Source organism: Doryrhamphus excisus, chromosome 22 (genome assembly GCF_030265055.1).
Source record: "Doryrhamphus excisus isolate RoL2022-K1 chromosome 22, RoL_Dexc_1.0, whole genome shotgun sequence".
NCBI lineage: Eukaryota > Metazoa > Chordata > Actinopteri > Syngnathiformes > Syngnathidae > Doryrhamphus > Doryrhamphus excisus.
In genome coordinates, this window is record NC_080487.1 from 9,125,274 (window position 1) to 9,153,254 (window position 27,981).

At 40.7% G+C, this 27,981-nt stretch overlaps 1 protein-coding gene and 1 long non-coding RNA gene across 2 annotated transcripts; one reads left to right on the top strand and one right to left on the bottom strand.

Annotated features, from left to right (window-relative positions):
- LOC131109793 (uncharacterized) lies at window positions 1–3,194 on the top strand. The gene is made up of 3 exons (XR_009120790.1): window positions 1–421; window positions 657–706; window positions 3,001–3,194. It is a non-coding gene; the product is annotated as an uncharacterized LOC131109793 (long non-coding RNA).
- mybpc2b (myosin binding protein Cb) lies at window positions 3,058–27,234 on the bottom strand. The gene is made up of 32 exons (XM_058062147.1): window positions 27,033–27,234; window positions 21,291–21,308; window positions 20,395–20,418; window positions 20,281–20,301; window positions 17,835–17,858; window positions 14,998–15,021; window positions 14,521–14,583; window positions 14,284–14,432; window positions 12,778–12,895; window positions 12,617–12,665; window positions 12,485–12,544; window positions 12,191–12,354; window positions 11,973–12,105; window positions 10,565–10,689; window positions 10,389–10,494; window positions 9,269–9,438; window positions 9,029–9,194; window positions 8,848–8,954; window positions 8,741–8,770; window positions 7,910–8,052; window positions 6,998–7,157; window positions 6,831–6,935; window positions 6,573–6,761; window positions 6,365–6,499; window positions 6,128–6,295; window positions 5,941–6,029; window positions 4,875–5,070; window positions 4,659–4,798; window positions 4,442–4,601; window positions 3,701–3,837; window positions 3,401–3,587; window positions 3,058–3,288 (listed from the first exon to the last, which is right to left on the bottom strand). Exons 1-32 carry the CDS (start codon window positions 27,043–27,045, stop codon window positions 3,257–3,259), a joined length of 3,405 nt encoding a protein of 1,134 aa, XP_057918130.1. The 5' UTR covers window positions 27,046–27,234; the 3' UTR covers window positions 3,058–3,256.
- Window positions 27,235–27,981: the final 747 nt, after the last annotated feature.

Here is a 27,981-nt window from a genome sequence, read left to right on the forward strand (position 1 = left end):
AAATGAATATTTTTTCTTTTCTACCGTGACCCTAATAAGAGTCTGCATGTTTGAACTGCTAATACCATAGAGATAAAATGGGTGTTATCCAGGCCAGGTTGAACGCTCTCATTCACACTCTGCAGAAATGAGCATCTGTTATCAACATACAAGGTCTAAAAATAGCCGTGATTCTGGAGAAGAAATTCAGACATTTATAACCCACCAACCCACACAAGAGGGCGAGTCGTCTTTTGCTGCAAATCGTGTCATGTAATGTGATTACTAGCAGAACCGTGTATGTTAATGTGCTTGTGTGCAGACGATCCACAAGTTAACCCCCCCCCCCCCTCTCCTCCCCATCCCACGCTGTGCCACCAAAGGAGTTGTGGACACCCTGAAGAACATGGCATCTTGAGGCACAAGCGAATACTCTCTAGTGGTGAGGAATGCACAGTGGAGAGAATTCATTTCAACTGCACTTAAAAGAGAAATGAGCTCTCTTTTTGCGTCATCACACAAGGACAGATTGACACAATCATTATGGCCTCATAAAGGCCTCATTATGCATTTTAATAGGGCGTATGAATCAGTGTTGTTTGTTGCATATTGACTTTTGACTTTGTTGATGTATTTTATGAAGAAAATACTGACGAAACCCTTCCATATTTCTACAGCCCCCGTTAAGCGGTGACGCAGTCAGAGATTTTTCGCTGTGGTGGTCAAGGTGAGACCATTACTTATTACTAGCAATAACTTGGTACCTGAAATGTCAAGATGGCCAGGGGTCATGAGGATAGTTAGACAAAATATACATATCAGTTACTATGGTACCCATTATGTCATTGTATGGTCATATCACCTTGTACTTCGGTACGTGACAAAAAATAAATTAATTAATAAAAATATATTAGGAAAGCAGGAAGTGAACAAATGTAACAGTTACTGATTGTAAAAGTACCAGATGGAGGGGTAGGATTTAATAAGCTTTGCTTCTTCCTACTCCTTTTGGACATGTGGAACTGTGAACTGATTATGGGATGGACTCAATTGTAATCTGATGCATGTTCAAATGAAATAAAACCATTACCATTACCATATAGCTTTAAAGCCCATCAATATGAAGTGTGAGTCCATGACAATATTGACAACATAATTACCTGCCAACACCGTCTTTATCACGGTCTTTAGTGTGATGTGTTGTTGAAAATATTGATCTTGTTTTGTTTATGCAAAGTATAATTCTGGGGCTGCACAGTGTACAAGTGGCTAGCGCACAGGCCTCACAGCTAGGAGACCCAAGTTCAATTCCACCCTCGGCCATCTCAGTGTGGAGTTTGCATGTTCTCCCTGTGCATGCGTGGATTTTCTCCGGGTACTCCGGTTTCCTCCCACATTCCAAAAACATGCTAGGTTAATTGGCCACTCCAAATTGTCCGTAGGTATGAATGTGAGTGTGAATGGTTGTTTGTCTATATGTGCCCTGTGATTGGCTGGCCACCAGTCCAGGGTGTACCCCGCCTCTCGCCCAAAGACAGCTGGGATAGGCTCCAGAACCCCCACTTCCCTTGTGAGGATAAGTGGTAGAAAATGAAATGAAGTAATTGTATGGTCAGAAATGTATTTTCTATCCCGCACTAAATTAAAATGAGTGTAACAGTTCTCCAATAGAGGTATGAGTTCCCCGTTCACCTCCTTCCGCCTGCTCACTCCAGCATGACTGGACGCTCGTCACTGAACGTGCACGATGGGCCTCCTTCCTCCGTACGTTGCTTGTCAACTCTGTGACTTCTACCAGGAATCTGACGGGTGATGACTTCCATCCAAGCTGGCATCACGCTCTTGTCTCTGTTGCGTGTTTAATTACACTACACACCATGAGGCACTAATGGGCCCCAATGCGATTTGTGTAATTGCGTTACACTCAAGCGACTTAAATTCAGTGGAACCTCCAAAGTCAAACACTATCAGCGCCGCTGGTTGACTTCCTGCTTGTATAGTACCCTGCACATTCCAGATTCAGCATTCATGGGTTTTTGGGAAAACCACAAAGAGTGAGGATGCGGCATTCAGTATAGTTGTCTTGACTATACAGTAAAAAAACACAAAAAAGCCTCAAATATTGCTTAAAAATTCTTTTATACCACCTTTGGGCCGTTTGATAGGCGAGATTGATTGATTAATGCTAGGAATCCACATATTTTCCAATGTAAGTGTACTGTAAGTGTAACACAGTTGAGTACCGTATTTTCTGGACTATAAGTCGCTCTGGAGTATAAGTCGCACAAGGCCAAAAATGCATAATTAGGTAGAAAAAAAACATACATAAGTCGCACTGGAGTATAGGTCGCATTTTTTGCGGGTAATTCATTTTCCAAACTACTTGACCAAAACAGACATTACGTCCTCTTAGAAGGCAAGTTCTAACAATAAAAGAATAGAGAACAGGCTGAATAGATGTAAGATATGCTAACACAATGGTTATTTAGCCACACAAAAAATAAACATGAACAGAAAAGGTGTCCAGTGTTTAACACTTTTTTCATTTATAAGTCGCTCTGGAGTATAAGTCGCAGGAACAGCCAACCTATGAAAAAAAGTGTGACTTATAGTCCGGAAAATACAGTACAAACAGTGGTGAACTGATGTTTACACTTGTAAAGCATAGGTAGCATAGGTAAGATATGGGTTGTAATGGACATAGTTTGACACTGAAACAGATTAATTCCATCGCCGGTGAAAAATGTGAGGTGGACGAGTGTCACCGTATTCTTAATGTGTTGTCACATCCTACTGTGTATAAATGTATTACCATAACGACTCCAGGCATGACCTCTATCCAAAGTTCACCATGCTGGGGAGAGACGTGGTGGCAGACGAGTGGGGGGAGGGGGGGGACGGTCGAGCACAGGTGAGAGAAAGCCATCAGCAATATGTTCTCTCTCTTCCCTGTGCTTTAAATATAGCCTGTTGTTTGGAAATGTCCCAACGTTCTAAACTGGCTATGCGTCTCACACTCAGGTCCAGCTCTTGCAGTGGCTGAATGTATCCTGGCAGTGGCGCTGTTGTTCAGTGTTGGCGTGGCGGTGCACAGAAAGGAATCATCCTGAGATTATGGCCGAAAATACCAAAAGGTACCTCTTTGTTCAAGACAAGTTCAAAGCTTTAGGAGAACTTAAGTAAAAGCAAATTAAACAGACAGGAATTACTTTTTTTTTATTTGGATCGCTTGTGACAATGTCTGACAGCCAGCTTTTGGGTCACATTCTTCCTTTTCTCACTTCCCTTCCTGGTTTGGATCCACGGCAGCTGTTGATGATAATGATAATATTGTGCTTTTGCATCATTTCCAAATCCAATACATCACATTTTATTCTATAGGTGCATCTCATGAAGTTTCTGTATACGCTTCTCCTCCTACCTCGAACATCCAACTTGCACTCCACCTCATCCTTGCCCAGCTCGTTGACGGCCACGCAGGTATATTTGCCTCCGTCGAAGGTGCTCGGCTTGCGAATGTTGAGGGTCAACACCCCTTGGTTATTCTGCATCAAGTACTTGGGGTCCTCGCCGATGATCATCTTGTTCTTCAACCACATTATCTTAGGCTGGAGAAATGACATGAAGGAATAATCCGGTTGTTGAGACTTTTCCCTTGCTTGTGACAAATGGTGGTGGTGTTGTATGACTGCACAGGCCATGTTAACATGATCATATATACCTTTGGGAAGCCCCGGACAGAACAGCTGATGGCGGTGGTGTATCCAGCCACCACAGTTCTGTCCATTAGGGGCTGAGTGAACTTGGGCACAGAAGACATGTCTTTCTCCTGGTACGGGATTTGTTTCAGCTCCAGGCCTGTGGGTGGAAAAAAAGAGTGTTCCCTCATTCATCTCAAATAGGCCGCAATAAGTTAAATCCACTTATCCAAGTTTTTTTTACAATCATGATATATGTTTTAAGGCTGTAAAACCCTTCACCATACACTCTAAAAAGTCCAAACCTTCATTTGGATTTTTAAGATGAACCTACAAGGTTGGACACAAGAAATGTCCTGATGCCTGTAGCTTTTTTGTATACTTGTTAAAACATATAGCTCTATCCTCCTCCTTCTGTAATGGCGCCCTACAGCTGCAACTTATTCTTCCTCCTCCCACTTCTGAGTGCAAATGCAGATGCCTTTGACGGTGCAGAACACTCGGTCGGGGATAAAACTTCAAAGTCACACTGCTAGCGATTGAACATTTATGTAAATTTGGCGAGTTGAACGCATTCTGTACTGCACAGAAAGACACAGAGAAGATTGATTGACGATGGTCCACATTCCCTTAGCCAATCAGGATGCAAACACAATAAATGTTCATACCCTGTAAAAAAAAATTCCACGATGTCGCAAAGAAACACTGTACAGTAAATATAGTTCCCACATTTAAAAAGGTCCAACAATCTTATTTCCTCAGACCTGTCTTGGCAATGGTGGCTGTGTTCTTGCTTTGGCGAGGTTCCTCGCTCAGTCCGCACAGGTTCTCGCTGTAGACGCGGAACATATATTCGTTGCCCATGATGAGGTCGGACGCTGTGCAGTTTGTCCGTCTGTTGTGTTCGTAAACAGTGAACCAATCCTGGAGAAAAAACACATTGTCACACAGTTTTCCACAGACAACAAACCTTTGTCTCACCTTCGTCTTCATGTCGGCCTTCTGGATGGTGTATCCGGTGATCTCACAGTTGCCGTCATCGGTGGGGGGATCCCACTCCAGCGCAGCGTTGAAGCCCCACACATCAGTCACCCTCACATTCACAGGAGGTCCCGGATTTTCTAAATGGATTCAATGTCAACGTAATGCAATCAGTGCGTTGTGACCCTGTGAGGACGTTTTTGAAAGGGCACTTACCAACGACACGTAGCTGGAAACTGGCCCTGTCCTCCATGTTCTCTATCTTTAGAAGCAGCTCGTACGTTCCAGAGTGATCTCGTTCTGCTGAGCGGATGAAGAGGATGCTGTCCACGTTGGAGTTACGGACGTTGACTGTTTTAGGGTCAATGGGTTGACCATCCTTGTACCAAGTTGCAGCAGGACGTGGTTTACCCTGTCAGATGAGGTAATGCATAAATTAGGTTAAAAATTTGCTTAAAATAATTAATCGTAGGCTGCACAACGGTCGAATGGTTAGCGCGCAGACCTCACAGCTAGGAGACCTGAGTTCAATTCCACACTCAGCCATCTCTGTGTGGAGTTTGCATGTTCTCCCCGTGCATGTGTGGGTTTTCTCCGAGTACGCCGGTCTCCTCCCACAATTGGCGACTCCAAATTGTCCATAGGTATGAATGTGAGTGTGAATGGTTGTTTGTCTATATGTGCCCTGTGATTGGCTGGCAACCAGTCTTGGGTGTACCCTGCCTCTGGGGTACACCGGACAGCTGGAATGGGCTCCAGCACCCCCCGCGACCCTCGTGAGGATAAGTGGTAGAAAATGAATGAATGAATAATTAATTGTGATCAATCACATTTTGTCCACAATTAATTTATAATTAATCACACTTAATCACTGATAGAAATGATTTTATCTATAACGAGTAGTTGTAGTATGTGGTAAACAATTTGATACGCAACTACATCAAATTCTATGTAAAGGCAGCGCTTTGTTCCATTTTGTGTGTCCTTGAACGCATCGTGTAACCTTGTCCCACACTGTATACAGATGGACTAACTAAACTGTATTTTACCCTTTTTCTTTCACTTCATATTTAGTCCCAAAATGCTGATACTATATGGGAATGTGGGAATTCTTTGTCCATTTCTGGTCAATATTTGGTCCCGCTAGAGACTCCATTGTCCGAGCTACTTCCTCAAACTACAAACACGTCGTGTTTGACGAAGACCCTACAGCCCTACTTTAAATACACACAAGGATAATAGATCATTAAAAATTATTCATAATGTGAAATTCCTCTCTAACCTGGAAGGGGATGGTCAGGTTGATCTTCTCTCCCACTCTCCTGATGTATTTTGTCCTCAGCTCACGAGGGAGGCGGATCTTGGGATGCTCTAAATGATTTATACAGTTTAACACAGGGGTGTATTCACATTTTTGCCCATTGGTTTACACCAAAAAGTACCCACAGAGATGTGACGTGATGACTCACCCATGATCTCACGGATGGTGACGGGCTGAGACATGATAGCAGGAGGACTGCGCCCCGCGATGTTCACCGCCACCACCCTGAAGTTCATCTTCTCGCCAACAGGAAGGCCACGCACCACATAGCTCTGCTTCTCACACAGGTCGGTGTTAGCCACCACCCACTCAGTGTCTGCAAATATTCAAAATGAATGCAACAAAACCGTATTTGATTGTTTTATTTGACTTAATCGAACAAGACCTCCATCTTTGCAGTATTCGATCACGTAGCCATCCAGACCACCAGCTCCTATCCTCTCTGGGGCCAGCCACTTCAGGGTGCAGGTGCTGTCCGTCACGTCGTGTACCATCAGACGTGTCGGCTCACTTGTCGGGGCTGAAGTTCACAGAAAGAAAGTACCAGAAGAGTTCTGTTGACAGGAAGTGTGGTGGCCAAGTGTGACGCCTACCAATAGGCATGAAGGGTTTGGAGTTGAGACTGGGCTGAGACAAGCCGATGCTGTTGACGGCAAACACCCTCATCTCATAGAGTACGCCTTCAATCATCCTCTTGGCCTCGTACGTGGTTGATTCGTACACGTCGAAGTTAAGCTTCGTCCACCTGGAAGAGCCTTTTTTCTTCCTCTCCATGAGGTAACCTGATGGAGGTGAAACATTAAAAGACAAGCAAATGTGCATATTTCACTGTAAAAGCATTCCATCTTTACCCTTGATTGGTGCACCGCCATCAAATTTAGGAGGCTCCCAGATGATGGTGGCGCAGTCTTCTCCCACCGAGGTGCACTTGACATGCTCAGGAGGGTCGGGCACATCTGAAATTTAAACAAATTAGTCTGAAGAATCATCCATGCTCTATAAGAGCAACTTTACTTACCAATGATCTTCACAAACAGCATGGCCTTGTCTTCTCCAGCAGGGTTGGTCACAACGATGGTGTAGTTGCCCTCATCCTCCCGCTCTGCACCCTCTATGACGAAGGAACTCAGATCCTTCCTGCTCTCCACCCTCACGCGCCCAGTGCTGTCTGTGATTGGCTAACAGACAGGAAAAGGCGTTCCTTTTTACGCATGCATATTATAGCCATACTGTCTGTCTTTATGATGATTTTTCACACTTGAATCCTTGAATGCACCATAGTTGACTGGCTACAACATATCTTACATTATCATTTATTAGTGGTAAGTACTTTTACATTGTATACTTTATACATTTCATAAGTGTGTGAGGTATATTTAGGGCTTAACCCTAGATTTGTCCTGAGTAGGGAAGGAATGCCATCTACTAATCGGTCCCTTTTATTGCAAATGTTGATCCAAAATCTTAGGAGAACAGCAATGTCCAGCTAGTAAAGCATAATTCCAGCCACCCATTTGCAACTATTTGAGGTAAGGGGTTTATTTATTCCAGTGGATGACACAGCCAGGGACTAATTGGGGCACGGCATCCATTCGAGTAGGCATACTGTAGATAGATACTTCATTCATCTCCAAGAGAAATCACGTCGGTGTTGCACATCCTCTTTAAAGGGGGCAGAATGAAAATACCCAAGTGTAAGGTTAGAAGCGTGGCTCGTGTTTGTCCAAAAGCTATTTCAGATCAGCTCACCAGAGAAGCTTGCGGTCGGATCATCTTAGCGTTTACGAGGAAGTGGAAGGAGAATCCAGTGGCAATAGGAGCCCATAACTAGATGTATGGCTTCACAGTGGTAGCAGAAGGATGGCTACTGTATGTTGCTAGTCGATGCTTGGGGGGGCGGGGGGGGGGGGTGTAGCTTTTCCAACCTCACCTGTTCTCCTTTGGACCAGACCACTGTGGGTGCAGGCTCTCCTGTAATCTCCACATCCAGACGCAGTTTGTTGCCCGCCACCACAATAATAGTGTTTTGGGACACCATGCTTCCAGTGGTGTCCAGGTGGATCTTTGGTGGCTCTTGAATTGTTTCATAGTGCAAGTGTGATCAGTGCAAGCTTTTCACATTATTATATTATTATACATTATATAATAATAATATTTGATAATAATAATATTATAAATTAGATATATATATATATATAATAGTAATATATATATATATAATATTATATATACATTATATATACATATATATGTATAATATATATTTTATTCGATAATAATAATATTATAAATTAGATATCATATATATATAATGTAATATATAATATTATATATACATTATATATATATATACATATATTATATATACATATATGTATAATATATATTATATATAATATATTATATACTATATATATATATATTATATTATATATTATTATATATACTATATATTATAATATCTAATATATTATGATTATTATTATTATTAATATTATTATAATAAGAATATAATATTATATATAATATATATGTAATATTATGTATATATATAATATTATATACATATGTAATATTATATATATATAATATTATAATATCTAATAAATTATATATTAATAAAAAATAACACACATATAATATTATATATTATTATATATACAATATATAATATTGTATAAGATATTAGATATTATATTATAATAATATTATATTATTATTATTATATTTCATATTATTGAGGTAAATCAAGTGGACCTACCTTGTCGAGGCACGTAGTCGATCTTGATTTCTGTTTCAAGACAGAGAATAAAAAGGTTTATTCTGTTTACTGACGATGAACAAGATCACCTCAGAAATGTTTCTCACCCAGAAAGTTGAGTTTCGCCGAAAGTGACAAAGCGTATCCATCAGGAATAAATGTGTAGTCTCCAGCATCCCCTGGCTTCACATCGTTAATGACCAGACGATGGAACCTGACACAAACAGGAGAGACACTCAATATTTACATCAACGCTATTGATTCAGGTAAGCTTTGCATTTCATATACCTTCCAATGTGAGTCATTTTGATGCGGTCGCTGGGCATCACCTCCACACCATCCTTGAACCACTTCCCTGTGACCTTTTCATCAGACACCTCGCACTTGAACACAGCCTGCTCTGTTGCCTTCACTGTCAGATCAGCAATGTCCTGCAGCACCTCTAGTTCCTTTTCTGGACAACACAAAGGACAAGTTAAGCTAGGATATCTTCATAATGATATTAGTGTCCAATATTAACAGTAGTACCTTCCACCTCCAGCTCTCCCTTGGTATGACCCCCGTTGGTCCAAGCGTGGTACATTCCGATGTCATCAAGTGTCGCTTCCAGGATGATGAACGTGTGCTTCTTTCCATCTTTCTTGAAGCGGTATTTCGTAGAATTATTATCTTTGAGGATTTCCTGATCCTCAAAGAACCTGGAGGCAAACATTACATGCATATTTCATATTTCATTTGAATTACATGGAACTACAAAAAATATATGAGCGTATAGTCAGCTATAATTATAAAAAAAAAATTAAAATAAATGATATGGAGATAGGCTGCACGGCGGATGAGTGATTAGTGCGCAGACCTCACAACTAGGAGACCCGGGTTCAATTCCACCCTCGGCCATCTCTGTGTGGAGTTTGCATGTTCTCCCCGTGCATGCGTGGGTTTTCTCCGGGTACTCCGGTTTCCTCCCACATTCCAAAAACATGCTAGGTTAATTGGCCACTCCAAATTGTCCATAGGTATGTACCAATGAGCCTATCCTCATAAAATATAATATAGTTGGGGGGCCTCCGTACACCCCCAAAAATAGATTTTCTGGAGCATATTTTGAGGTGGCGACACAGTTGACGAGTGGTTAGTGCACATGCCTCACAGCTAGGAGACCCGAGTTCAATTCCACTCATCTCTGTGTGGAGTTTGCATGTTCTCCCCGTGCATACGTGTTTTTTTTCCGGGTACTCCGGTTTCCTCCCACATTCCAAAAACATGCTAGGTTAATTAGCGACTCCAAATTGTCCATAGGTATGAATGTGAGTGTGAATGGTTGTTTGTCTATATGTGTCCTGTGATTGGCTGGCGACCAGTCCAGGGTGTACCCCGCCTCTCTCCCTAAGACAGCTGGGATAGGCTCCAGCACCCCCGCGACTTTTGTGAGGATAAGCGGTAGAAATGAATGAATGAATGAATGAATATTATGGAGATGCTACACTACGTGTGTTGTCTGTCGAATATTATGTAACAGCTTTTGGCGCCAAAAAACTGCATCACATTACAAATAATAGTCAAGTTCGTTGAACAACTGCAATCATTGACGACAACATTGTCATGTTTAGGGATTTATAGCTTGACTGAATCAAAGGTATGCACTGACCACATGACATGGGCCCCCTCCTCCGACACCTCAACCTCAAACTCCACTCTTTCCCCCACCACCACGTGGTAGTCATCCATAAGCTTGGTGATGGTCACGGGGGGTTCTGGGTGGATAGTAGAAAATAAATAGACGTTCATAGACATTAATAGACAAAAAGGGCAAAGATGACTCACCTTTGACGAACACCTCAGTGAAACACTTGTCATCGCCGACCACGCACTCGTAGGCGGCGTCATCAGCCAGGTTGGCCTTGTTGATGGTGAGCGTTCTGATGTTGCCATTTGTCTCCATCACGTACCTTGAAAATGATGTCAAGCAACATTGATGAAGTGGGCCTGTTTGGACCTGATGCCTTTGTATTGGACTTAAAGGGGCATTGTGTAATAATATGATGTATCATCAATGCTGCAATGGTTTGTTACCATAGCGACCTGCCTCTTTAAGTGGTCTATAGTACCGTATGGGTGGACCAGCCTGGATACAGGTTATGTTATTGATATGAATATTTCAATATGGGATGGTAATGACTTAATACTAACAACTTTTAGTAAAGATAAAGTCACCTCGTACTTCGGTATGTGACAAAAATAAAATAAAAAAATACATAAAAAATGTAAAAATGTAAAAATGTAAAAATGTAAAAATGTAAAAATGTAAAAATGTAAAAATGTAAAAATGTAAAAATGTAAAAATGTAAAAATGTAAAAATGTAAAAATGTAAAAATGTAAAAATTTAATTTAATAAATTTTTACAATTTTACAATTTTACAATTTTACAATTTTACAATTTTACAATTTTACAATTTTATAATTTTATAAATTTAAATTAATTTTAATTAATTTTTTAATATTTTTTAAAATTTTTTTACATTTTTACATTTTTACATTTTTACATTTTTACATTTTTACATTTTTACATTTTTACATTTTTACATTTTTACATTTTTACATTTTTACATTTTTACATTCATTAGGAAAGCAGGAAGTGAACAAATGTAACAGTTACTGATTGTAAAAGTACCAGATGGAAGGGTAGGATTTAATAAGCTTTGCTTCTTCCTACTCCTTTTGGACATGTGGAACTGTGAACTGATTATGGGATGCACTCAATTGTAATCTGATGCATGTTCAGATGAAATAAAACCATTACCATTACCAAGTAATAAGTAAGTAATAAACCCAATAACACAGAGTAGGATATTTGATTCAGTAGGTCTAGTATGAATTTTCACAAGCTTTTTCCTCACATGAAACATTAAATTCAAGGTCTTATTTTATCCACATTAGCCTACATGAGGCATAAGACGTCTTGGCAGTGTGACTTAGTGAGCCCTCTGGGGGGGCTTCTTGTGATGGCCTAAAAATAAAATGTGTTGATGGCAGCATCGGTCCAAAGTACGACTTTGTGGAGGAAGATAATTTTAGCTGCACATTTTTAAAACACTGCCCATCATCTGAGCTCGGTGACTAATTTACAGCCTAATTTTTGCTTTGAGCGTGAGTACTGCATGAAGCTTTGCACACATGTTCCTAAAAAAAAAAGGCATGTGACAGATTTAGTGTGTGTTTTTATGCATGTACTTGGCAGAGGGTTTGATCTCCTGGCCGTTCTTCAACCATTTGACCTGGACGTTGGGATCGATCACCTCACACCTCAGGACAATTTTCTTGCCCTTGTCCACAGTGTAGCAAGAGTCCAGCCTCTTCAGGAAAGCTGGGAGAAGCACAAACACGGACTGTTTGTCCTCTACTTGTCCTTCATCTTTTAAATACTCTCAAGCCCCTCCCACCTGACTTACCCTCGCTGTGCTTGGGCTCCACAGTCATCTTTTTCAGACGTTTCAGCATGCCCCTTAGGTCGGTGATGCCGTACTTGAAAGCGATTTTCTCATATTCGCTCGGGTGGGCACTCTTCAGCAATTCCCACACGTCTATCTGCTCCTCTTCCTTTTCAGGCCTCTTCCTGTCAGTCACATAAAATGGCGTATGCATGTATTTGGCACCACGGGAGGAAAACATTCTCTTTTAATGAAATAATTACACAGCCTGTGAGTTTGTGCTTGGTAGTGTTGCAACGTGAAGGATGTTCTTACTTCTTAGCAGCTTTGAGAAGAGCGCTGAAATCCAGGTCTCCCTCATCCTCTCCCGCATCCCTGTGTGTATGGACGCACGCTTGCGATGAGGATCAAGCATCAGGACACCAAGACGTATGAACGTGCACTTACGCTCTCTTGAACGCAGACAAAATGTCCGCCTGTTCCTCTTGCTGGGAGGCTGAAATGAGAGAAGTTGCAGACAGGGCACATTAGGAATGGATCACATCAGAACATCAGTGCACACGGAATGCCCGGCAGTCTCTAAACGCCCCGTATTCACTTTCACTCACCCTCCACGGAGACCTCGAAGGTGGAACTGTCACATTTGTCTTTGGCTGTCACCTCACACCTGTAGCCGCCCGCGTCGCCGGCGACCACTTTGATGATCTTCATTTCATACGTGTAGATCTTTTTTTTTTGGAGGGGGGGGGGCATAGGATTAATAATAATAATACATTTTATTTGTATAGCGCTTATAGTACTCAAAGACGCTTTACTGTAGAGAAAAAGAAATAAAAATGGAGTTGAATAAAAACAGACGGCGGTCGTGTGGTTAGCGTGCAGACCTCACAGACCGGAGTTCAATTCCACCCTCGGCCATCTCTGTGTGGAGTTTGCATGTTCTCCCCGTGCATGTGTGGGTTTTCTCCAGGTACTCCGGTTTCCTCCCACATTCCAAAAACATGCTAGGTTAATTGGCAACTCCAAATTGTCCAGCACCCCCCGCGACCCTCGTGAGGATAAGTGGTAGAAAATGAATGAATGAATGAATGTAACATTTACAGGGCTGCAAGGTGGATGAGTGGTTAGCGCGCAGGCCCCACAGCTAGTTCAATCCCACCCTCGGCCATCTCCGTGTTTGCATGTTCTCCCCGTTTTCTCCCACGTATATTTTAGAGCAATGCTTCTGAAATAGTGGGATAGTGGGTCGGGTCCCCCCTAGGGGGCCATGGGGACCTGTCAGGTGTGGCGCAAGATGCTTTCACATCAATACAGACCTACCAACATGAACAAATTTATAGTACTCAGCATGCAATTTGATTCTTGAATACGTTTTGTTGCATTTTCCTGGTTTCAATGCCAAGTTCAGTCTGCACAGCACGGATAAATGAATAAATATTGTCAGTTTCTCTAGTATTTTAAATCGGGAGGATGCAAAAAAAGAATTCAGTCCCTTAGGGACGGCATGACAGATAATCTAGTATCTACTGAAAATGTCTCGGGCTGCACGGCGTGTGGTTAGCATGCAGCCCTCACAGCTAGGAAACCCGAGTTCAACTCCACTATAGGCAATCTCTGTGTGGAGTTTGCATGCAGGTACTCCGGTTTCCTCCCACATTCCAAAAACATGCTAGGTTAATTGGCGACTCCAAATTGTCCATAGGTATGAATGTGAGTGTGAATGGTTGTTTGTCTATATGTGCCCTGTGATTGGCTGGCTGGCGACCAGTCCAGGGTGTACCCCGCCTCTCGCCTCAAGACAGCTGGGATAGGCTCCAACACCCCCGCGGCCCTCGTGAGGATAAGCGGTAGAAAATGAATGAATGGTTCATTGGGTTGGACATCGAGCATTGAGCATGAATGGGAACCGTGCAGCATTTGCAACACCATCACGTCATGCAAATTAAGGTGCACCACTAACAGGATGAAACACCTGCAGATTCACATTGACGCGCTAGGCCGGTACTAAAGGTCACATAAGAACCTGTTGTATACGTCCAGTTGCAATGATGAGAGAGTGATGTGACTATACACTATTTAAGCGTGTCTAGCATAGATTCAAAGGTTTCCGTTACCTTTGTATTCCTGTCATAGCTTTCTTTGAACTGCATGTGCTTCCCAGCCTTGCTGCCCAGGTCCAGCCACTTGCCCTTCAGCCATTTCATGGTGGGCTTCCTGGCCAGGGTGCTGGAGTCCACCTTTGCAATGAGGGTCATATCCGAGCCTGTCATTAAACAAACACCACAAGGTTCAAGCAGAACCGGATTGAAATCATATTATTGCAGCTTTTATGTATCTGTGCATGTCTTAACCTGCAACAGCGATCACATGATCGGCTGGCTTTTCCAGGAAGAGCCCCGTGAGCTCTGTCGCCTCTGAAAGACAAAACAACCAAATGATTATCCTTCATAATTTATTGTATCAACTGGGTTTTTTTATGCATCAATGAAACACCATCCCTGAAAAGACATAAATCACATTCAAGTGCAATTATTTTTTGAACAACATGATGCAAATATGCTGGCAACACATTCGTACGTGGAGAAAAGGAGCATCCTGTTTCATAGCAGGCAGGAGAAAAGTGCAACAAGTAGAAAACGCTAATCAAAAACAGAGCACATGAATTCATTTTTAACACATATCAAACATCTGCGACAATATGCAAAATGAAAAACTTCCAATGTACAGCTCACCTGCGCAGTGTGATACAACATAACAACACATTGGGTGCTGGTGTGACATAACAATAACAATAATGGCATGCAGTGACGGTTCATCATCTGGCTTACCCTCCCCTTCAGGGTTGACCACAGCTGAGGGAAAAACAATGTGCAGTTATACTGGAGTCACTGGGAGCTTTGTATGAGTGAATTGACCACACAATGACTTTTACGTCTTGAGTCATAACCCAAAGTCATCAAGTTTAATTATTGCTATAACTAAGACTATAACTTGGAATGACATTGAACGCTAATGTTGGACTGACAAAATCAATCACACACTTCTTTATCTTATTTTAACAGTCTATGTTTGAATTTTGGGCTGCACGGTGTTAGCGCGCAGACCTCAGAGCCAGGAGACCAGGGTTCAATTCCACCCTCTGTGTGGAGTTTGCATGTTCTTCCCGTGCAAGCGTGGGTTTTCTCCGGGTACTCCGGTTTCCTCCCACATTCCAAAAACATGCTAGGTTAATTGGAGACTCCAAATTGTCCATAGGTATGAATGTGAGTGTGAATGGTTGTTTGTCTATATGTGCCCTGTGATTGGCTGGCTGGCCACCAGTCCAGGGTGTACCCCGCCTTTCGCCTGAAGCCAGCTGGGATAGGCTCCAGCATCCCCCGCTACCCTCGTAAGGATAAGCGGTAGAAAATTAATGAATGAAGGAATGTTTTAATTGTGGGCTGCACGGTGGTGGAGTGGTTAGCGCGCAGGCCTTACATACTGTGGTTTCCTCCCACATTCCAAAAACATGCTAGGTTAATTGGCGACTCCACATTGTCCATAGGTATGAATGTGAGTGTGAATGGTTGTTTGTCTATATGTGCCCTGTGATTGGCTGGCCACCAGTCCAGGGTGTACCCCGCTTCTCGCCTGAAGACAACTGTGTCTTCTGCTCCAGCATGCCTGTGACCCTAGTGAGGATAAGCGGTATAGAAAATGGATGGATTGTACATTTGAACATAACATGTGTACATGCTAGCAGCCCCGCCTCCACCCACTAAGACAAAGACACTGTATTTGTGACAAAAGTGCTCACAAATTAAAATGAATCAAACCAAAAGTCTATATGTGCCCTGTGATTGGCTGGCGACCAGTCCAGGGTGTACCCCAGCTGGGAAAATGAATGAATGAATGTTTTAATAGTCTGTCAGTGTAGTGCTTTCACCCAAGACGATTATTTAATGCAATGAAATATTTTTCTGTGTCTCAGGAGGTTCAGAAAGTTACTTCCTGCTTCATTAGCCAAACAGCTGGTGTTGCTATAACTCAACCCACATATGCACACTTAAGCCCTGTGGGAAAGACTTTAAACAGCCTCGGTATGGTAAGAACTTCTATACCCCTGGAGACGCACTGACGGATGGTACAATTCCTACTATGGAGTCAAGCGTCACACTTTTAACCAACACAACAAAACACCTTATAGTGCAAATAGGGAAATGATGCAAGATCTTGCCTGCACCAGCAACTTAGTACAGTATGTTTTTAGAAATGTACTTAATGCTCTGTAAAAGTTGTCACACTGTTTTGGTTTTGTGAAGGACGTCCAGAACCCGTCCTGAAGTTGGCACCAGACAAGACGCCGTTAAAAGGTTTCTTTGGCTCCTGAATGCCAGCACTTGAGTTTCACTTGTAAAACTTGAACCCAGCGTCAAACTGAAGACAATAATGTCTCCACTCTGTGTATCGTCTTCATGGCCTTTGGGTTTGAAGACAGACAGAAGGACGCGGTACAAGAAAAACATGGTTTCGCATCCTCCCTGCAGGACTCCCTGCATCCTGAGGAGTTTATTAATAGGTCGTAATGTTCAATTGAGGGCAAAGTCATGATATCGCATGGCTTGTTTGCTTGCAGCAGCTGTTATTGTTCCACAACGGAACCACAGCTGCGTTTCTTTCTCCCTCATTGTTAAATCTGCTAGAGCGGCAGAAGAGAGCTGGTGTTACACCTTCTACTACTTCTACTACTTCTACTACTTCTCTACTACTTCTCAAGTGTCGAGGAAGACAATGGGACACAACACTGAAAAACATTTTCCCGTTTTGTTATTCCTTTTGATTTTTCTTGAATTCAATTAAATTGTGTTTTTCACCTTCTTTATCAAAATCCTGTCTTTCTTTGGCTCCATTTTTGGTAATGATAATGGTAATGGTAATGGTAATGGTTTAATTTCATTTGAACATGCATCAGATTACAATTGAATGCATCCCATAATCAGTTCACAGTTCCACATGTCCAAAAGGAGTAGGAAGAAGCAAAGCTTATTAAATCCTACCCCTCCATCTGGTACTTTTACAATCAGTAACTGTTACATTTGTTCACTTCCTGCTTTCCTAATATAGTTTAAGTTGTTTTTATTTTTATTTTTAATGTTGTAATTTTTTTTCTTTTTTTGTATTTTGTATTTTTTAATTGCTTTTCTAATATAGTTCAATGCTTTTTGTTTTTTATTGACTCCAATTTTTAATTTTTTAAATTTTTGTCACGTACCGAAGTACGAGGTGATGTGAGCATCCAATGACATAATGGGTACCATAGTAAGTGTCAATATAGTGATATATATATAGCACATCATGACTGGTTCAAGACTCTTCATCCTTGTATTTAGCAAACATCAACTGCTTGTATTGTTTCTTGAATTAGCTCATTGGCTTTTTGGAACATATTCATTGGATTTACGGTATTTCTTACGGTAAAAATTGATGCACTTAGCATTAATTTCAATTAGAGTTAATGACAAGGTTCCACTGTAGCTGCCAACTCCATTTATTGCGCGTGAAACCGTTAGCTAATCTTTTGACTGCTGATAGAAACAACAATAGAAACAAAAATACTACACAACTAAGACAATCATGTCACAAACACTTGTGGTCAGTACCTATGTCAACAAAAATATTCTCTTACCATCAAAATCGGCTTCGGAATCTGCTGCGGACAAAGCGAGAAGCAGGGGTGAACTCACAAAGCGACAAAGAAGCAAAACGGACAGATTGCATGCAAAATCAAAACAATTGTAGCAGCAAACAAAGTGTAGTGTTTTTATGCAGTCACATGCAGTCTTGTTACGTGACAGTAGTTGACTTTCATGTTCCAATTTACTGAATAAAAGTGATAATGAACTGTAATTACTGCGGTATACATTGTCATGCTAGTGTAAAGTTTTATCATAATACAGTACCCATTCTTTGAAGATGGAACAGGAAGGTGTTTACACTGTGATACTTAGAGGTATTGCCGGAAGTATAAATGTTACTTTTAGCATCATCCATGTAATTGTGTTCCTAATATGGTACTTGGAAGCCAAATGTAATAATCTCAATGTCCTCCTCCAATGGCAATCATTACACTTTTCTTCTTTCCCGTCACTGGTGCTCCTCAGTGGGTGACGTTACAAAGAAAAACACACACAAAAAAAGTAATATTTGATGCTGAAATCTCCTGAGATTTCCTGATGTTCACACAGCTAGGAGCCCTGGGTTCGATTCCCGCTTCGGGTAACCCTGTGTGCAGGTTCTCCCCGTGCATCCGTGGGTTTTCTCCGGGTACTCCGGTTTCCTCCCACATTCCAAAAACATGCTAGGTTAATTGGCGACTCCAAATTGTCCATAGGTATGAATGTGAGTGTGAATGGTTGTTTGTCTATATGTGCCCTGTGATTGGCTGGCCACCAGTCCAGGGTCCAGCACGCGGAATAGAAAATGTATGTATGGATGGATGTTTACTGTATTTAGAATAAACTCCAAATTGTTAAACATTTGCGTTTTTTGCATTGAGTTTCGAAGTATATGACAAAACAAACGTTCACACACAAAACCTACTGGACACATCATTAGGTACACTGTACACAATGCAACCCAATCCAAGAGCTGTATTAAATGTATACCTTTATACATCAGAGAGGTATTCATTTCACAGTATTATTATTGTGTGGTTTTTTGGGGGGGTTCTCAATACATTTTCAGAGGTATTGTTTATATAATTTGTTATGTTTTTTATTATATTTTGTACACTACCGCTCAAAAGTTTGTGATCACTTGGTAATTTTTTGGGCCAGTTTGAGATATGGCTTTTTCTTGGCAGTCCTGCTATGTAGTCCAACATCCTGAGGTTGTGCATCGTTTTTCTGTCCTTGTTAGACCCAGTTTGTGCTGCTCTCTGAAGGGAGTAGTTAACAGCAGGGTAAGAGATTTTAGTTTTAGTTTAGATTTTTCAATGGGTTTTCAAATAATCTATTAATATATTTTATTAATAATAAAATGATTAACTTGGATTAGCAGCCATATCAGAAGATTGATGCAGTTGACTGACAGTTGTTGATAGTAGGCCTCTATGGTAATGCATCAGATTACAATTGAGTGCATTATTTTTATTTATTTATTTATTTTTAAAAATTTTTGTTTTTGTTATTTTTTGTCCCGTACCGAAGTAGGAGGTGATATGAGCATCCAATGACATAATGGGTACCATAGTAAGTGTCAATATAGTGATATATATATAGCACATCATGACTGGTTCAAGACTCTTCATCCTTGTATTTAGCAAACATCAACTGCTTGTATTGTTTCTTGAATTGGCTCATCGTTGTGCATTGTTTGAGGGTCTTACTCAATCCATTCCATAGTTTGATTCCACATACTGAAATGCTATGGCTTTTTAACGTAGTCCTAGCATAGAAGTGATTCAAATTTAGTTCTATGCAAAAATGTAGATCGTTCTTTGAAAATCATCTGATTAATTTTAATTGTTTGTGAAATGGGAAAAAATGTTTGTGAAAAACAGGAACATTTGTTTTTCTTTTGGTAAACAAAGAAATTTGCAAGTGATCCCAAACTTTTGAGCGGTATTGTATAAGTACAAGTATTTTCATGGTCTAGCTCCAAAGTACATCTCTACGTTTTAGTTTTATGCTTTCAAAATTCTGGAACGGTCCAGAAGATGTGCAACAATCCTTAACTTTGTCAATGTTCAAATCCAGCCTGAAAACAGCAAGTACTGCACTCTTTACTTTAACTTTTATGTTTGATGGACTTTTATGTAATGATTTTTTAAAAAGTCGTTTAATTGTGAAGGCGTACCTAATCATGTGTCCTATAGGATGTACTAAACATTCCAAGCACACAGCACCAGGAGAGGAAAAAAACAAGCTATTCATGGGGGAAAAAAATTCATTTTGGGGTTTTGAGGGAAATCATTTGTGGCAAACCTGCAAAGAAGTGATGACAGATTTGACTTCATGCCGAGAGAATCATGTCATTCACACACAGTGAAGCACATGTATGCACTTTGATGTGAATACATTGAAGGGATTACATAGACAGACTTAAGAGATCGTCACGTTCCGTGTACGTACCTCCATCTGCGGGGGGTAAGTCTAAAGCAAATGAATGAGAATTAACCCTATACTTTCATATACATATCAGGCAGCGTGTGCTTATGTAAAAACATGATGGGTTAGGATGCCTACCATCTGATTCCTGCTGTGATGCAGCTGCGTAAATAAAGAGATCATGGTTAAACAGAAACATAATTATGATAAGACCCGCTTCGACATTAAAATAAAAAATAATGAAAAAGATCACTCAGGCCTGCAATAAAAATAATCGATGTAGTCAGTGAATGAGAGGAAAATCCACATCCTTACTGTCGTCTCTGCTTCATTCCTCTGCAATCCAAACATGCTAAAAAAACAAAAGTCAAGGATGCAAATAGAAGATGTTGATTCAACACAATGTGACAATAACAGAAGTGGTGCATGCGGTGGAGAGTGGCTAAGAAATGCAAACATGCGGAAAGAAAGAGACATAATCAGTGCCGTGACAAAGGGAGTGATTGACCTTTGTATGTTTCTCTCATAATCACGGCTGATTAGTTTCAATGCATTTTCCAACAATCACTTCATCACACATAGTAATACCTTGCAGGCAACTTCTGGATTAAAAATAAACCTCACCCGCTTCTGCAGATGTTATTACATTTTTTTTTTTTTTTGTGCGTGCAGCAAATGCAAAGCAATCCGACACAAGTTGAACAGCTAAACAAATACAGTAGATAATGTTGTCACACCAGGCTTATCAACATTTGTGTCAGTGTGCCGTCTGTGTGCTACTTGCAACATTATTGTTATTTAAACAGCGGTGCATGAGAGGATGTTCTACATTTTAAAAAATGGTGTTAAAAGGCAAATAAACAGACTTAGTGACAGTCAATTACCGCGGTCAGAGGCCATCGCAGCTCGTGGCTTGACACGGTGAGGTGACAGTGCGGCAACGTGAAAATGTGCAAGCTATAATCGAGTGGCGGCGTGATAATGAAAGGCGTACAAAAGGTCAGAAGGTAAATGGCGGCATGCAGCTGACTTACCCTGATCCTCTGGTTTGGCTGTGGAAGGAGAAACAAAATGTGACCCTTTGGTTTATAGTCCCTAATACAACAACACATTATTATTATTATTATCATATCTGCATAGGGTTTATTAGCTTTTATACGAGTATATCACACGGCTTGTCAAATAGAGGAGCAATGAGCCTACCCTCATAAAATATAATATAGTTGAGGGGCCTCCCTACACCCCCAAAAATAGATTTTGTGGAGCATATTTTGGAGTGGCTACACAGTGGAAGACTGGTTAGCACGCAGGCCTCACAGCTAGAAGACCCGAGTTCAATTCCATTCATCTCTGTGTGGAGTTTGCATGTTCTCCCCGTGCATGCGTGGGTTTTTTTCCGGGTACTCCGGTTTCCTCCCACATTCCAAAAACATGCTAGGTTAATTGGCGACTCCAAATTGTCCATAGGTATGAATGTGAGTGTGAATGGTTGTTTGTCTATATGTGCTCTGTGATTGGCTGGCTGGCGACCAGTCCAGGGTGTACCCCGCCCACAACTGGGATAGGCTCCAGCATGCCCCTGACCCTAGTGAGGATAAACGGTATAGAAAATGGATGGATTGTACATTTGAACATTACATAACATGTGTACATGCTAGCAACCCCGCCTCCACCCACTATATGAGTGACAAAAGAGCTCACAAATCAAAATGATAAAGTAAATTTTCTTTTATTGTGTGAGTAATTCATTTATTGTCGTCCCAGGCCAAGAAATCTTGTCATGTTTTAATGTGACAGAAAACTTGCAACACTCCAATAAGCTAGTATTGTTTGCATGTACAGTAAGCCAGTATTCTACAGTATTCCAATACCCACATAGTCTGTGGGGTGAGGTTACATTGTGTATTCCACATGTGTTACTTGTGTTATTTTTGGTTGCAGCATAGACATCATTGCAAATAGACCCCACCATAGACATACAGTATGTCAGGCTTCATTAGAGTGTGAAAAACAATAAACATTTATATGGGTGTCTCAATTATTTGGCACCAAAAGAGAATTCCACTCTATCATAATAACATACAACTCTTCCTAATCAATTTACAGATTTTATCATCAATTTATCATCCACATGTCGATTACTTGACAGTGTATTCCACTCTTTTAAGTGATGTTCCCACTCTAAATGCTGTGGTTTATTTCTGATGTCCTGCCAACCCATGAATGCTGTAGTATTAGCGGTGAATATTACTCTAGCCTGTTTATGAATACTTGGCTTGAATCCATGATCCTATACGTTATACGTTATCTCATTGGTTTCACAGGGTGACACGTATTCAAACCTTGTCTGGGATCGCCTGTGATTCATCCACATGTGACTGTTGACGTGGGAACACTCGTAAATCTCGTATACATTCTATAAAATGACCACTTCTTTTTCTAAATATTTAACCTTTGACACCAATCTTTAAAGCTGGCGTCTCCAAACGAGCTCCAATTACCTGAGGATTTGGGCGCTATCGGTTTGACAAATTAAAAGCATAACAGTTCACTTGAGAACGGCGTGGCTGCACGAGTGCCAAGGCCACCGTCTGGTAAAAGAATATTTGGGATGGAAATGGAAGCATATTAAATACCAAAGTCCTCTCTGAGGGGTCAGTCGAGGGGGCCGTAAAGGCCAACGAGGGTGTCTCATGTCTTCCCTGAAGACATGCTCTGCTGTTTTTTTTTTTACTTCCCCCTTAAATAGCAGCACAAACTTGACCTTCCTAACTCTTCATAAATTTACGCTTGCATCGTTTGCAAATCTGCTTAAGTCCCGATCGTCTCATGACACGTTTGTCACCAAGCAGCTGCTGCTCAGACTTTAATGTACACGATATATTCTACGCTACGTCTGTCTGTTAGGGAGCATCTGCAGTTTGGCAAGCGCCTCGGTAGCGCCATAATGTGCTACTTATGTGCTACATAATTGTATGAATTGAAGACAATTATTGCACTATGACGCTTTTTGGCTGCACATGAATAAGATAAATGTTTGGTTTTGACATACATAGGTTAGCATATGCCCGGAAAGACAGTAAGACACAACACGGAAAACCATTTTCCCGTTTTGTTATTTCTTTTGATTTTCTTGAATTCAATTTAATTGTGTTTTTTACCTTCTTTATCAAAATCCTGGCTTTCTTTGGGTCCATTTTTGGATCAATTTAGGTGAGAAACACTAATACCAACAACGGAAACGCTGAATTCAAGAAATAATAATAAGGTGGTGTTAATGTGCCTTAAATGGTTATTTATCAGCATTTGGAATTGTTTACTGCATGTTAAATAATAATTTTATATAATTTTTTGCCGGGCTGCACAGCGGTCGAGTGGTTAGACCTCACAGCTAGGAGACCCGAGTTCAATCCCACCCTCAGTGTGTGGAGTTTGCATGTGCATGCGTGGGTTTTCTCCGGGTACTCCCACATTCCAAAAACATGCTAGGTTAATTGGCGACTCCAAATTGTCCATAGGTATGAATGTGAGTGTGAATGGTTGTTTGTCTATATGTGCCCTGTGATTGGCTGGCCACCAGTCCAGGGTGTACCCCGCCTCTCGCCCGAAGACAGCTGGGATAGGCTCCAGCACCCCCGCGACGGCGATGAATGAATGAGCTTTCTTTATCAAAATCCTGGCTTTTTTTGGCTCCATTTTTGGATCAATTTAGGTGAGAAACACTAATACTAACAACGGAAACACTGAATTCAAGAAATAACTCATAGCAAAACAGGAAGGTGGTGTTCATGTGCCTTAAATGGTTATTTATCAGCATTTGGAATTATTTACTGCATGTTAAATTATAATTTTATATAATTGTTTGGCTTTTTGGAACATATTCATTGGATTTACGGTATTTCTTACAGTAAAAATTGATGCACATAGCATTAATTTCAATTAGAGTTAATGACAAGGTTCCACTGTAGTGAAAACCGTTAGCTAACCTTTTGACTGCTAGCTGTCTGGCAACAGCATGCATCAATTTGAACACATTAAAGTACCGATACCAGCAAACATAGCTGCCAGCTGTCTCAGTTTGGCGACAAGCAAAGGGAGAATGTGGAGTAGCCTTAGCATTGGTGCTAACAACTTCATGTTAGCTAGTTTGGATAATAGGTTTGTGGAGGTTATCCTGGCAGATGCCAGTTCATAATCGTTTTACTAGCGGTCCATATTGAATATCTCGTGTAGAGTCAAGTTTCATCTGGACATATTCTTGCTAGCTCCTCAGTAAGGAAAGTAACTAGAAGGTGCTAAATTACGTCATAATCTGATATGCATTATTGGCCATTTGATTTGTGTAAAAAAAATGTACACATATTTTCAAGTACTTCTTAGTCCAATTCATTATTTTTTTTAAATATTTGTGTCCTTATCTTTTATTTATATATAAAGTACATGCGCCTAATACTTCTCCATGTGAAGCTCTGATACTTTGTTGTAAAAGTCCGATCATCTTCTGATGAGCTTGCTAGTCAAATTCATTCATTCAGCAGAGCATCCAGCTGGTGCTGCTGCTGTCAAAAATGGCAAGCTATGGGAGGAAGGCAGTGACAAGCACCATCCAGATCATGTATGCCGAGTTCTGTGGCGCTTCCACATATGACATTTCTATCTATTTTATTGAGCAATTAGCAAGAATAATGGTGTCACACTTAAATTAAAAATAAAGTAGTAAATGTTAAAATGATTTGAGTTATTCCCGTGTTAAACGATGCCAAAGTTTCAGATGAGAATGAGAATGAGGTTTGCACATTTGGAATTTAGCCCTGAAAGAAGTTTGGGGTGGCTCAAAATGCTTGGTTTCAAAAGGCGTGGTAAAACTGTTCCTCTGTGATGTCACACAGGGGCGGACTTCCTTATATGGTTAACATGAAAGAAAATACAGCCGGAATAGGTGCAGATTCTGAAAGTTTTCTGTGCGGGTTATTGTGTGTAGCTGCTCTTTCGGACAGCACAACTCAATACAAAGGGTCAAAAAATGAGCATAATGGGTCCCGTTTGCATTGCAATTGCATTTGTATTTATTCCTCACTTTGAAGTACGGCCATTTTAAAGCCTGGCTGTGGGCGACGCGTCTAAACAAATGACAGCACTAATGCAATTTGACATTGTGGGGCTTAATGCAGGAAAATTAATTTAACTTAAAACGATCTTCTTAATCATCCAAATATAGATTTATGGCTAACGGGATATTTAGTGTGGAGAGGATGGGGACATTGACTAAACCATACCTCGTATGCGGATTTTTAGGTAATTATTGTTGCTTTAAAGCTAGATATTGAATGTATTTATTAATATCTATTCACATCCAACTTTGAAAATATGTTTATAATGAATGACTGTAAATATGAAGTATTACTTTTTAAAAGTTACTCATGCGGTTGAGGTGATTATTTGGGGGTCTTGAGCTGAGAGTGATGCCTTACATCCTGATTTATCTCAGCTGTCACTTTTACTGTATAACCTGATATGCTGGCATGTGTCAAACTGAACATCAGCGGATGGAGAGGAAGACGAGGAAGAGAAAAAAAAAGACGAAAAGGTCATGGGTTACTGGTGATTATTTTTGGCTGAGCTTCGAGTGCAGAGGGGGGAAAAAAAGTCATCTTGATGGATGATTAACTTGATGCCACTTTCATCCTAAAGTCTTTATACGTGGCAGCCGGGGGACTCGAACAGTGGCCTATCACTTGGTTAGAGTGCGGCGTGAAATTCAACCTCAGTTAGGATCGTGTGTGGTTATATTTCTAGGATGACAATGTGAAAAGAAGGCAGATAGCCAGACATGAAGTGGGGAACAATGCACAAAGCCCATTATATTCCCATTTATGAAAGGACGGATATGTGAGGATTAGACGTGGGGGGGCGGGGGGGGGTTGTCTGAATGGCCCCATGTTCTTACTGCAACCTTGGCCTGTAATAGTGGAGTCATCAGACATCCGACATGACAATTTCTCATATTAGGTTTCTGTCAGTGTAATGATTTGTAGTCCATTTGGGTCAAAGGTCAAGGACAACAACACTTTGAGCATATTATACCCTGGTGATATTTAGACATGCAAGAAATGACCCCAAAAATGTCATAATGACTGGCTATGTGGTTATTTATCGGCTCTATAAATCTAGCTAATCTATATCTATACATGCATTTCTACATTTTTGTCAGCATTTTATCGATTAGGCTCAGAAAAAGTCATTATTTTTTTAATATACTAATCACTGAAGCGATACAAGCCTGTAAATAAGAGCTATATTTACGAATATTATGCTAAAACTACACTAAAGTAAAAGAAGCACAATGATTTTTCATTATATAAAGTCCCAACAACATGCGTCTAAAAATGTTATGCTAAAATGCAACTTGAATGCTACGTAAATATAAAACTTCATAACTGATGCCAAGCGTTTTTCAGGTCTTTATCCACATGGTAACTAAAAAAACACAAATACTATAACAAAAAACAACACGCATTACAGCCACGCATTAAAAAGCCATTTTGTGTGCCAGATTGCTGCCAGATTCTCGTCATTATGGATGCTCATTGGGAACAATGGTTAAGCAAGTACAACAAATTAGCTCAATATAACTCTGCACCACTTAAATGTTCTTTAATGATTCATATAATGATTTAACTTTTTTTTAAAATCATGCAATATTTGAAGTTACAAACATGACAAAAAACAGCCCAGAATATACGCATCAACACTAGTATTCCTGTACATGGGCATACCTGCAGCTGGCATGGTTTTATTCCTGTGTCTTCTCTTTGCTGCTGGAAGACTGGGTGCCAACGGGTAGCTTATTCCTTTTATTTAGTTGCTCCTTGCAGTGTTATTCAAAGCTCTCGTGGCACTCGAGTCACCCACACCCCCACTGTAAGCGAGAAGCGCAAAGGAGACCGGCGTCACCCTAAAGCACTTTCAAGAGGAGACGCACTCACAGTGTGAGAGCAAGAGGAAAAAAAGATGCACTAAAAAGAGGGGTGCAGAGGGAGGGTTTGTGGTGCTGAAGGTCTGGGAATTTTAAAATGACACTGAAGTTTTAAACTGGTATTTCTCATCTCCAAAATCATTGCAGTGGTATGCTAGTCCAGGGTGTACACCAGCCTCTTACCCAAAGTCAGCTGGGATAGGCTCCAGCATACCCTGTGACCCTCATGAGGATAAGCGGTATAGAAAATCGATGGATTTCTTCCTGTTTAGTATTCAATAAAACCTGATAGATAAGGATACCTGTCACAGCAATGAGGAAAATTGTGATGATAATCATAGAACCAGAAATTGAACTTACAGCAACACGGGAAAAGTTCAGCTTTTCTGACCTATAAATGTAGTTAGAATGTTGTATTCTCATTTGGAAGTCAGCCCTAAAAAAAAGTTTGGGATGGTTCAAAACGCTTGGTTTCAAAAGGCGTGGTAAAACTGTTCCTTTGTGATGTCACAGAGGGCGGACTTCCTTATATGGTTCATAGTTTAGAAGCACTTTGGGCGTGTGACCAATCAAAGCAGAGTGGGCATGCCCGGAGGCGGGCCGTGGGTGAAATAAATTGAAATAGATCGTTTTGGGAGGAAGCACAAATCAAAGGAAATACAGCTGGAATAGGTGCAGATTCTGGAAAATCAAAAAAGTTTATGTGTGGGTTATTGTGTGTAGCTGCTCTATAGGAGATCAACTCAATA